This window comes from Nipponia nippon, unplaced genomic scaffold (genome assembly GCF_047370975.1).
Source record: "Nipponia nippon isolate SJK-2023a ecotype South Korea unplaced genomic scaffold, ASM4737097v1 scaffold_8, whole genome shotgun sequence".
Lineage (NCBI taxonomy): Eukaryota > Metazoa > Chordata > Aves > Pelecaniformes > Threskiornithidae > Nipponia > Nipponia nippon.
In genome coordinates, this window is record NW_028262402.1 from 44797658 (window position 1) to 44810982 (window position 13325).

The 13325-nt window shown below is 35.6% G+C and overlaps 1 protein-coding gene across 16 annotated transcripts in view; it reads left to right on the forward strand.

Annotated features, from left to right (window-relative positions):
* The window catches only part of PTPRD (protein tyrosine phosphatase receptor type D), a 1305401-nt gene that overhangs the window by 1230196 nt on the left and 61880 nt on the right, over positions 1-13325 (forward strand). For all 16 annotated transcript variants that reach the window (XM_087741431.1, XM_087741446.1, XM_087741430.1 and 13 more), the window contains 2 exons: positions 260-357; positions 12039-12162. In XM_087741431.1, the coding sequence (XP_087597557.1) occupies positions 260-357; positions 12039-12162 (222 nt within the window). The remainder of the gene's footprint in view (positions 1-259; positions 358-12038; positions 12163-13325) is intronic.

The following is a 13325-nucleotide window of genomic DNA, read 5'->3' on the forward strand; positions in this document are numbered from 1 at the left end:
ATCCCAGTAACTCTTTCCTCTACACTAGGAATGTTAGCTTTCGGAATATGCTTGGTGACTTCTTTTAATTTGGCTTCAGAGCTCATCTATCCAGAGCATGTCCTGCTTTGAGTAACCAAACTATTTGCCTGCTTCTCTCACATATGACATCTTTACTACTTACACATTTCTAGCCATTCTAACTACTGCATTCTCTACATTTTAGAGCGATGCCATCACTGCAGTTTACTTTAAATTCTTGTTCTTTCTTGTTCAACAGGTATGGCCAGTCATCCCCCAATACCTATCTTGGAACTCGCAGATCACATTGAAAGATTGAAAGCAAATGACAATTTGAAGTTCTCACAGGAGTATGAGGTAATTTTCCCCACTTTCTCATTACTTAGATTGTTTAAAATGTCATGCTTTCTGTTTCCCTAGACTTTTCTCTGATATTTACCCACCCCGATGGTGCCAGTTTTGTATGACATTAAAACCATGATAAGAAAAACTTCTCTGTGTAAAATGATTACACTGATGAGGTGGCTCCTTTGCTTGTAGAAATCTATTATCTTTTTATAAAGACACTTGTCGGGCAGATTCCATGGGCACATGCTTGAAGCAGTGTGTGAATGATACAGCACTTCACTCTTTTTAATATACACAAACATCCATCTATTCTGCAGTCAAAAGATCCTTAGATTATTTTAAAAAATCTCTTGTGTAATGTTGACAGGACACATACAGTATAAGCTCCAAAGAAGTTACAGTCCACTGTGTTAATTTTGCATGGATTAAAAGAATTTGCAATTGCCTGATGTCTTTCCTAATATAACAGTCTCAAGACACTGTATCTTCCCCCTGTCAATAATACCACATTGATAATCTGTGAATGATGGTCTATAAGAGCATGAAAGAAATTAACTGGAAGAGAGTAATCATTTACAAGCCACCTTGTCAGTAATGCATGGAGTATACCCCACCAGACAGGCATTGGTACTGTGGAGAGTAACAGCGTCTCGTGTCAGTAATTTGTGGCTATAGGGACTTAGATAGCCATCCATTAAACACAGTAAATTGTAGTTGTTTCTTCAATGTCAATATGGTCTATGTCAAAAATCTGGGGATAAAGTATGCACTGAACCATCAGAAAAAGAATGCTTCTTTAGAGCAACTATGGGCGGTCGTGTCAGTGATCCAAGGATTAACAGGTCCATCAGGGATCACAGACACAGTATTTTCTTTATAGTCTGTTGTGTCACTAATCCTTGCTTAAAACTCCCCAAGACTTTGTTAGCATGGTGGAGTAAAAAACCATGTTACTCTCATTTTTTTAGGGACTGCACATTCATTGCATTTGAAGGTTCATACGAACACTGACAGTGCAATAAAAAACACTGAAGAAGACTTTCACGGGTTGGTTCTGTAGCAACATGTGACTGCATGGTACAGAGATCCTGTAAATGTCCAATGTATTTTAAAAGTCTTGACAGAAAATGTTAAAAATGATCACTAACTACTATGATAGAGAACTACAATTGCCTGTTATTTAATTGAACGTGCCGTTCAGAAAGACCTTAAGACTGCTCTAAAAAATAATCTCATTAAATGTCAAAAGGAAAATAGAGTCTCAACAATTCATGGAAATAAATTTGTTTGCAGAGCATTGCAGGATTGCTGTTTACTGTTGCAATCACAAAAAATGTGGGAGTATCTGCTCACATTTCTGTGTGTAAATCCTGCGTTCTTGAGTACGAAGACTGTAGCATGTAAAGAATCCGATAGGGAAATTTATGTACCAGAACTTTCACCATAAAAAAAGGTAGCATTTGGTACAAATTTAACAATCATTTCCTATTGTACTATGGGCAAATTCCTTGGAATATCTGTGTAGGAAATTCCATTTAATAAATAAAAAATGTCATTACAAGTCTTATGATGTAGTATAACTTCCATAAAAATAAGCAATACACCTTTACTACGTCTTGGGCATGTTGTGAAGATAACATAGTTCTTCTTATGCTGTAATATAACTTAAAAGTTTTGGTGTTTTATATTTCCTTTAATATTTAAATCATTAAAATCATCTTGAGAATGTAATCTTAACCATTTATAGCCAGCATTGTGAAGATACATTAGTATCTGCCCCTCCTGGACTTTTTACCAGTCTATGTGAACAGCCCAACTTTCACATTCTTTTTATTTTTTTTTACTAAACATACCATCTGGGGCAGACTGGTCAGACGTTAAAAGGTTAAAATGTGGGCAACTGTAGGTCAACATCAAGCTTCAATCGCATTGCTTTGCCCAAGGGGGTTCAACATTTATCTTTGAAATACCAGCTTTAGAGATACCACTTCATTTCCATCTAGTCCAAGGTTCATCCATTTTGAAACAGAATTAATGAAAAGCACTGCTGTTTGATTTCATGGTCTGGTCTAGTCTAGGCAGTGGACTAAGGCTGCAGTTTGATGATCACTGTAAGTCATCTCCCTGTCTTGGCTGTGTGCTCTTGTTGTCTCTCTTGTGCCAATCTTGGCACTAGCGCATGTGCAGCTGTTCAAGGATTATCTCAGGAAATAGATCCAGCTGAAAACTAATTGTTTTATTTTTTTTTGCTGTTTTCAGTTGGATCAGTTCCCTGCACTAGCTCACCACATGGCTGCATGAGCTCTAGTGCCAGTACAGGGGAGCTGGTGGGAACATTTGTGGTCAAGGATTGGGGCCTTCTCTTTCAGCAGTCCTCACTAATGTCCCGTAAAAGCAACTATCCAATTCTGAGGCAGAAATAGGTACAGATGGTAACAGTTCAGTTATTATCACTTCAGATTACATTTGAACTGGTGACACAGAAAAAAAGATATTTTTCATCTTCAAGAGTTAAAGGTGTAACATGCAGCAGGAAACCACTGACCTTTATTGATAGTAACGAAGTCCTCCAGTTAATTCCCATTTGGGGAAACAAACACTTTTCATCACTTACCACTGATGATTTTTTTTTTTTTTTTCAAAATGCCCTTTCCTCCTTGGCATTCCACTATTTTATTTTACTTTTTATGGAATTTCTTACATTGCATGGATGAAATTCTTCAAAAATAGACTGATAGTATACAACTGTTATGACAACTTTGTGATACCATAAAATAAAAAATATGTATACAGTTTCCTGATGAACTAACTTCTCATCCAGCTTGTAGCATTTCTTTCAGGAGGTTAGCTCCATTTCAAAAGGATGTTTTAATTATTTTTTAGCATACCCTACTTTAGTTGCCACTTCAAAAGAATTACTTGTTTCACGACTCAAACACATCTTTTCATATTACATGAACCCTTTTCAGCTCTTCAGAAGTATTTGAATACTTGCTCCTATGCCATCCTTGCTCCTGTTCCATCCACTGCCTTTTGATCAGAATTTCTGATCAAAATTGCATACAAGTTTGTTTTTCTTCTTTTGGAAGTGTATCGCTTCCTTGCCTGTTCCCACTTTCTCTTCACACAGACAGAAACCTCCCTGTCTCCTCACTACTTCCAAAAGAGAGAAAAAAGTTCTCTCAGAGAAGGCACACATCTACATGCTGTGTCCTCTGCTGGTTTATACCCTTTGGCATCATTTTCTAATGAAACCCCCTAACGTCCTCTCACACTCCCACGGAAGGTGAAGGAAAACTTCTTTGTAGACCTGGACCATGAGAGAAGACAGGATTGCTTTCTTCAAATAATCCCAAACTCAACCCATTATTCTCCATTCATCTGGCACAAAGCTTCCCAAACAGGTTTTTTTTGGTGGTTTTATTTTTCTGAGAATATGTTCCTTTTTGTGCTGTGTGAAATCTAGTTGAGAAAGAATCTGAAATTGCCATTACAGAAATAATAAGTCCAAACTGCATCCCTCTGCACTCTGGTTCTGAAAGGAATGCCCAGGGTAATGTGGGAAGTTGGGAAAGCAAGTATTGCAAAAAAGTAAGTAGCAATATGCATAGTATAAACTATATCTTCTCAGAAAAAAAAAAAAGTCAAAAAAGTAGAACTCCTGCATTGCTATGATGTGGTAACAGGAGTGTATTCTCCAGTGTAGAACATTTTCCACCTGTGCAATGTTTTCTAAGCTTCAGTGTTGCTGATTGGAGGAGTTCCTACTTCTGCAAGTCTTCAGAAACTATTTCATAGTGTCTTCTTCAGGACTTCTCCTACCCCAGCTTTTACAGAGCATGATCATGAGAACAGTGGAGACTTCTATCATTATACTTCTCTCACAACTTTACCTTGAATACCAGATTTCATGGGAGAACAGGGGCCAAGCCTTAAAGGTTATGACTACTGCAAGATTTAAACAGACTTATAATTCACCTGTTGGATAAAATGGTTTTGTATTTTTAGCATAGATAGTGCTATGTCTTCTTCTCAATAAAGTTCATTTCTACTTCAAAATAAATTTTTCTTAATCCTTCATTAATTATTATTAGCTTGCAATCCGCAAGCCTTAGCAAAATGTTGGTTTGCCTTGTTAACATGACATATCCTTTATGTCACGTGGTTCTTTTGTATTCTCTAATTTAAAGACAAGGTTTTGACCCCAACTGATTATTACAAAGCTTTTGCTGACTTTGGCAGTTTCATTGGGATTCTTACGTAATGCAAGACTCCATATGGACTTGACAGCTGCTAAACAGAAAACCATATTTGTAAGAAACTGACCTTTATAGCGTATCTCCTTCTTAAATCAGACTTCAGAATTTAACAATAAAAAGCGGTCATGGAGATAGCCTGAATCAGAACAGTAATGTTCTGCCTACTTTATGCAATTCACTAGATGTATTTGTAAAGTACTTCCCTCCTATATCATAGAACAGAAAATCTATTCCTCCAAAGCAGATTCCTGGGTCTTGTGTAAAATAGTTTCACATTTATTATCCGAGATCTGTAGTCATAGCTTTACACCCTTAAGGAAGTAGATTCAGACTCATACCATTTTTGTGTGAGAACCTGTCACTGCAACACAAAAATTACAATACTGGCCGCTATGTGTTATTGTATGATTTACTGTGTATGTGTGTATGTGCACTGGTTAACTAATGTTACGAGAAGTTGTATATAATTTTAATGTTTTTCCTCATCAGTCTTCTTTCTGTAAATTACAACCAGTCTTTTGCTTTAACACTTGAGTATTGGAAAAGATGAAGATGCATTTTGACTCTGTTCCACACTGCTGTACTATTACAAGTTTTACTGAAGCTTTTCAGTATCAGTGGGTAGGATTTGTGATGAGAAGACAATTTACTGAATATAATGCATTTATCATTTTGTATCTCAAGCTGCAGCAAGAAAAACATTGGACACTAAAACAGAACAAATTTTATATAGTAGAAGCACATATAGAACTTATTATTGATAAGAAACACTTCAAAAGTCCATGAAGAACAGATAACCTACTGAATGAATCTGTACCAAAAAAACAGCTGCACTTAACTGCCATATTACAGATAATAGTGACTCATACGCAAAAATCAGTTACTTCTCAGCAAAAATTTGTTTTCTGTTCTTTATCTTTACAATAGTTTCCTCCTTCTAATATTACAAACATCATTTATTGGTATTCTGTAACTTTAGTTTCATAGGATATGCTCCATTTATTGAGAAACAATTAGTGTAGTCAGTGAACGATGAAAAGCTGTTTGTCTTCTTATTAATAGCACATACGCTGTTGCATTCACCTAGGTTGTTTGGTGCTTAGTTCCACCTAGGGTAGTATCCGAGCCAGCATGGTAGTTATGATGTAGAGAATTTTAAAGACATAATGCAGGAATCTGAAGTGGCACTAGTCAAGATTTATAGTAGTGTATTATCTCCTTCCTTTTTGCTGTGAATGCTTCCTTGGGATAACAACATTTGTTTATGCTTTCATAATTGAAAGAATATTCAGTAAAAGAAAGCTGGTGTTATCATATTAGCATGCTAGGTTTTGGTCTGATACCTAATGCTATTTTGCCAAGGAATTCCACAGAGACGGTTTAAATAGTCAAATACTGTAATAAATGTCAGTTTTATTTTGCCCAACTGAAAACAGTGGTATGTGTAGGAAGAGAAAAGAGTCCACTTCTTACAGCAAGAAAAATTATTCAAGGACAGACTATGTAGGTTATTATAGGTAAAACTGAGTTTTGTGGGGGCTTTTTAGAAAGATTCATTTGCAATAATTTTAGGGTTTTTATGGAGGGAAATGGAGGAATCAGTGAAGAATTTAGTGTTGCTGTTTTTCATGTACTATACAAAACAAAACAACAGGATGCTTTAATCATGAAAATATTTAAACTAAGCAAGGTTTTTCATTGCTCAAGTATTCTTCTACTCCTGATATTTGTTTCCTAGCTGTTTTCAACACAAAATTATTTCCACCACAACTGGTTATCATATCACGGGCAAAGGATTTTAATTGCAGATGGGGAATAAAAAGATTATACTTCAGACTGGAAGCAAAGAAATACAAAACAGTAGGATTGGTTCTTAAAAAGTTAAGTTTTCTAAAGCTTTTTATGTAGTAGACACTCTCCTTCAAACATGTTGCCAAATAATGGTTACTTTGCTCCTTAAGTATAATTTAGTTATATGCATATATAACTTGTTTGATTCCATTGGAATCAGGTTTTACATGATCTCATTTGGTCATAGGAATATTAGCTTGATATTGTAGAGGAAGTATCCTTGTTCTTGAGAGGAGTTTGGCAAGAGCCTTAGTTGTATTTCTAGCTACTCTTGAACAGTTGTGTCACTTTCCTTCAAGAGTCAACAGGAAATGTGTCATCTGTGCATTTTAACTGGTTTTAAGACTAGGATACAAACTTATATTTGAGTTCCAAAGAAGATTTAGTCATGCAAATGATGTGGGTTTGTCACCCCATATCTCTCCAAAATGGCAGCCTTTATAGTGCGATGTGAAAAGCTCTGCCTTAATAAGAAAATATAATTCCAGTTGGCAAGTTGCCATGATCGTGTATTAGTGTTCACGCATCTAGCATTCGTGTTTTGGTAATGCAGTATGTAAATCTCATTCTATTAACAAGTTTCTTGCATAGTACAATAGCATCCTATTATAGGTTCATCAGCTATGATATGAAATTCTCATCACAATCACTGACAGTGGTAAAAGAGGGTCAAATTTTTCATTTTTATGGGTAGCTGACTACGTTCTCCAGTTGTGCAGAGTCTATCTGTGTTGACATCCTCTCAAATTTGTCTTTTTCATTCTTCTTTCTCTACCTGGTCTTAGGTTTGTCTGTGACCCAGTGCTTTTTGATGATTTAATTCAAACACAGCACCTACAGTGCTGGGAAATTCTTTACAGGACATGCTTCCTTCACCTTCTGGACTTGTGAAACCTACACAGTAACTCACAATCCCCACAACACACAAAGACTCAAACCTACTGGCTCTTTATTTGCTGGCTCTTTATTTGCTGGCTCTTTATTGGCATAGTGACCCTTAGTAGAGCACTGTTCCAGGGCACGCAGGCATATGTCAGCTTACACCAAGAAGGGCAGCATTTTGAAATACTCATTCCTTCCCCAGTACTGTACCAGGTTATAGTCCCGTAAGACTCGTGATCACAGCAGGGAACATTTGCCTCTTGTTTAAGTAGTGTAAAGGAAAACTTCACAATGAGCAGGTACAGAGTTTACTGGAGGGTTTTTTTTTAAAATTCTTCTGGAAACATATTTTGGTGACCATGATTCATAGTCACTGAACTATTTTATGGATGGTGCATTGTACTAGTAAATATCGTTCCAGTCTTTTCCCAGTAACAGACTTTTTTTCAGCAGCCAACCATTTAGAGCACAATAGCTGAAAGATTAGTCAAAGCATGGGAGGGTAATAACAGTATTACAGATATCCTTATTTCTTTTGCACAAAGCACCCATACTACACATTTATGCTATGAAGAAATCCAGTTCTTTGTTAATGACAGCTTTATTGAAGGCAAGCTTTCAGAATTAATATACTAGAAATCCTATTAAAGTGCCATCCATTAAACCATTAAAGCACTCATTAAAACTGTTAGTACAGACTTGTTATTCATGAGTTATTGGTCTTTAACACTTCTGAAATGTGTCTGCCAATACCACTCTACTCTTTGTTCCAGTGTGGCTATTAAGTCTGAGGAAATATAGATTAACTTTCTTTTGCCAAAACAGTGCTTTGTGGGAGGATAGTAAGGCCACAAAGTGGTTCAGATTGGTGAGAAAAACAGGAAAGATTAAAGTTCAGTCCATTTGCCTGGTTTTGACATAATTTATGTTAACTATGTCTGCATGAGGGCCTAAATATTAATCACTGAATTACACCATCTGGACATACATTATACAAAGAAGTGAATGGGGAATACAGTATGCTGCTGTGATGAACATATCCTCATCTACTTCTACAAATAGCTGACAGAGAAAGCTGCTGTTTGATTTTTTTCTTGATATTGAAAAGCAGCTTTAGATCACTTAAACAGTAAGGAGTAAAAAGGGGAAGAATAATACTGAACAGTTGAAGCTAAGCATTAAATGTAAAGTATTATTAATAATCTATAAATTCACATTAACAATAGGTATAATATAGAGCTGAAACTCTTTCTAATGGGTAAGAATCTGCTTAGACCGTAATTTTCTAGGTGCAACTGTATATGCAAAAATGCACCTTAAACTTTATGTTTGCAGGCAGTTGTAATTATGAATAGATAATTTTTAATTTGGGTACATCCGTTTTATTTTTGATAGGGTAAAGCCCCAGTCCTGCAGTCCAGGCTTAAAACTGGCAGCATGTTAGTCAGCCAGTTTATTCTGTTATTTTGTAGTCTTCTTGTCAATTGTGAAGAGAAAGTGTGTGTGACGTCCTATTTTGTGAAGTAATTTCCAGAATATTTGTAGGTAATTACTGTAGGTAAAAACCTAAAAGATCAGGCAGAATGTGTCCTTCAGTTATATATTTAGTACAATGCAGGTCAGTGTTGCCTCATTCTCAGGCGGTGGGCTGGTCTTTAGCTAGCATGTTTGCAAATATGCCTCTCAAAAAATTCTGATTAGGTAGTCACATATAGAGTAGATGTGCCTTATTCCTGGTCAAATAATTGATTTTATTTTAAAAATTTATTTAGAGTATAATACACTAATATATTGAGAGCATCTTCTGTTTATTTTGAAAATACTGTGTTTATGTTCTAAATTATTACTAGAATTCTGAGCTAAACCCATACTAATTACTTTCTAAAATACTGAAAACTTGACCTGCAGACATCCTGCACAAGTTATCTTATTCAGCTCCATTCACTCAAAAAGGAAACAAGGGGAGAATCTTGCTGAGAGAAGTCATTATGTAAATTTGATTGCTTTCCAAGTCATATGATGTAGATGAATTACTGGTCAGCTGATGAAGAGGTATATTACATGACTTAAATATCCTATATATGTATATGACTCTCCTCTTCCCAGTGCTGATGGCAATGTGGTCCAAATTCTTTCTCTTCACCTTAAATGACATAAATATCACTCAGAAATAAAGATAAAAATATCTGTGTTTTTAAATGTTTACCTGCTTCAAAATTCTGTCAGCCATCCATCTCAAAGGATGGGAAAACATTACTGTGATGAAACTAAATTTTAAGAAAACAGAATAAAAGTTTTTGCTGCTTGCTTTATTGATAAACAGGAATTTCACTGTGTAGTCAGAAAAAGTAATGTTTTGGTTGCAGTAAGACCAAGTCCTAATATTGGAATGATCAGGTTGCCATATTTATACGTAAGTACAGCACAGAAGTGATGTCTACCTTTACAAGTGGCAGAAAACCAATTAGGTGATAGCTTGTTGTTCCTATATATGAAAACAAAATACAATAAGTCTGAAAAAAAGCTATCAACAGTTTTGTAAAGCTCTCAATAACTAGTCTATTAAGATACTAGCTTAATAATAGTAAGATATTAATACTATTAACGTATTAAGGTACATTAAGCATAGTCCCACAAATTGCTAAGATTGTGAACCCAAATATTGCTTTTTAAAAAAACCAAATCTTTCTGGGGACAAAAATTGTGGAGAAATTAAAAGAAATTAGATTAATTCAGAGCTGCCAACCATTTAAGAACACCTTTTGAACTGTTAGTAACACACATAGCAATACAACTCAAGTGAATCATATCCAAACCACAAGTAAAATTTTCATGGTCTTCATCATGCTCCCAAGCAGTTCCTTTCTTCCTCATTTCTTTAAAAAGTCCCGTATCATTTCCTCTTGACAGAGGAGCTGCCACACACTCTGCCTCAGCTACTGTAGCTAAAGCAGTATGCAAAGGGTGAACCAGAACCTGGCTCGGTGGATCTCATCTATGTTATGCAGGGGAGCTTAGCCAGGCCCAGCTCCAGGATACTGTAATGAAAGTTAGCAAAATTAAGGAAAATTAGCTGGTAACTATTGTAAGAGTTAATTGAATCTGGGTTATTAGTAGATAGGATAAGGTACTGGGATGTAGTTTCCTAAACAGAAATGCTGGGGTATTCTAAGACTTCTCTATCAGGCAGCCAGGCAAAATGAATTTTTTTAGAATAATCTCAAGACCGAAGCGAAGTCATTCACTGAATGTTTCATAAATAAATTGTATAAGACTTGTAAAGATGCATAAGAATGAAGCAGTTTTCTGACTGGTCAAATAGTAATTATTAATCTAAGGGATAAATCCTTATAGATCATACTAAGTAATTTAACACATGTTCATTGTGTGATAATACCTACTATAATAGATTACAGGTCATATTTCATTTCCATAAACATAAAATGGACTCGCAGCTGTTATAACCCTGGGAGGAGTCAGTATAAGTGATGTAAAATGCTGTAATGGCAGTATGGAGCGTGTAAGCTGTGTTTTGCTGCTGGTCTACTCATGGAAAGTGAACATAGTGTTGGTGAACTGCCCCATCTAGGCTTATCTGTGTCATTAGTTTTTTATAATTTACAGCAACCTAGAATAGGGAGCTGCTGATTGTTGCCAGGATTAAGCAAAGGGCATGAGCCGCAAACCATAAATGCATATATGTGTTGACAAAACAGTTTTAAGGTCTCTAATGTTGCAGAAAGTGAAAGTAAAACAATATGTGATTAGCTGTGACTTCTCACTATGAGATGACCTTTCATACAGCCACTACCATAGCTCCATAAGCAAGTACCATCTGTTACGTATTTTGTATTTGCCCAGCTGTTATTTGTTTTGTATTTGCCCAGCTGTATGGATACCTCAACCATAGAGGTAAAAGTAAGTAGTAGAGCCTGGAGTCTTCCTACTGGTGAAGGATGAAGGAGTGTGTGACAAGCTTTAGTAACTCCATCCTGGAACATGAAGGAAGCAGAAAATAAACACTGATTCTAGGACCATATAGTTATGTGTATAAATAAGAGATCATTAAAATTTCAAATATGCCTGAATTGCTCTTTTATTTATGACTCAAGGAAATAAAAATCAAGTCTCTTTATGTTGTCCCTGGATGATATGCAGTTGGTTCCCTGAGCAACACTGGTATCATGTGTTGGCCTGGCATCAAAATGAAAGAACAGAAACAACATTATTTTTCTTCTGGAGAACTTCTTCAGGAACATTTGGAGTTTATTTAGTAAACAGGACACTGAATTGTTTGTACATGTGCACTTAGTAACAGAGAAAGACAAAAATATTTATTCCCCTTCATCCCAGCATTTTTGACTTTTCTTACATTTTTTCATTCTCTGTTATGCTAGAACCCCTCACTTGCCAAACTGAATGAAAAGATGGATAGCATACCTTTGCCTTTCTGAAGAGAAAGCCTTTGATTTGAAAGCTTATGGATTAAATCCCTGATAGAAATTTCAGATACATAAATAAAAAATGCTTTATATAATATGATATAATATGTTACAATATGTCCCAAAGTCATAATTTTCTTTCAAAAGCAAAATATTTCCAGAGTAAACTATGGGAGCATATGGTTTTTAATTATTATAAATACAAGTACATAATCCTTAGCTAAAAGTTTCCTTTTCTTCTCGTTCTCTTTTGAAGTCTATTGATCCCGGTCAGCAGTTCACATGGGAACACTCTAACCTGGAAGTAAACAAACCAAAGAACAGATATGCGAATGTAATTGCATATGACCATTCTCGTGTTCTACTCTCAGCAATAGAAGGTAAGGAGACCTTTAAACTTAAACTAATCAAATCCTAAAATCCAGTATAATTTTACCTCCTGATATCTTTGCATAGTAATATAAGGAAGTGTTAATTAAAGTACTTTGAGTAACTTCCTATAATGACAATCCTTTTCTGATGTTCATTCTCAGTAATTCATTATGAAAATGCACTAAAATTGACACAGGGTCACATACAGCACTGAATGCATCAGGTCCCTGTGTGTATGGCAACATGTTATGTAAAGTACATTACCATTGCTGTTTACTTATTCTGCAAAGCAAATATAGCAGTAACCATGCATGACTTGAAGTTTTTGTCGATCAATGACCTATCAACATATCTTATTATTGAGTTTCAGTTGCCAAATCCATGTGGGAAAAAAAGCAGTTCAACGTTATGTTCTCAGGGAGAATTTTGAGAACTCTCTGTTAAAACTTAACTTTTTTTCTTTTCCATTTACAATCTGAATGTTAAACAAGGTGTTTAAACAGATGCCCCCATGCAGACATTGTTGGAAGATTGGCAGAGGAGTATAGTGAGAGCTCTTCATTATATCTTTTGTCAAAAAGCTTTCCAAAAACTTGAACACTAGAGTTTTAACTTAAGCAAACTGTCCGAGGTGATCAGCCCTGGGTATTGTGTCTCTTACCAAGTGCTAAAGCAATGGAAAGCACTGGTTTCCACCCAGACCATTTATTTTCTTACCAGTTCTGCCTTACCATTAACCTGCTTCCTGGGACAAAGAAGACAGATTTTCAATTTATTCTATATCATTGACAGTCAGGTATGGATGGCTAGAATATAATTGAGTATATATTTAAGTGAAACAATTTAAACGAAAATAAAATTTGCCTTTAGTAACTCTGACAGGGCTTGCATATGATACATAAGATGCAGGGAACTGTATTCAAGGTCATAATTATCCTAACATGCTACAAGTTAAACTGCAAGGTGTTTTAATTTACAGTTATAAACAGCTTCTTATCTTTCACTACTCCAGACCTGAAAACACTGGATACAGGACGAACAATATTTATAGGTGTAATCCATTTTAATATTAGCTGCTTGGTGAAGAAAAATCCCACTGATTGAAGTTTAGGTCTTCCCTTATTTATTGCAGCTGAATACCATGGGCTTTGATAACACAGACAAGAGCTTC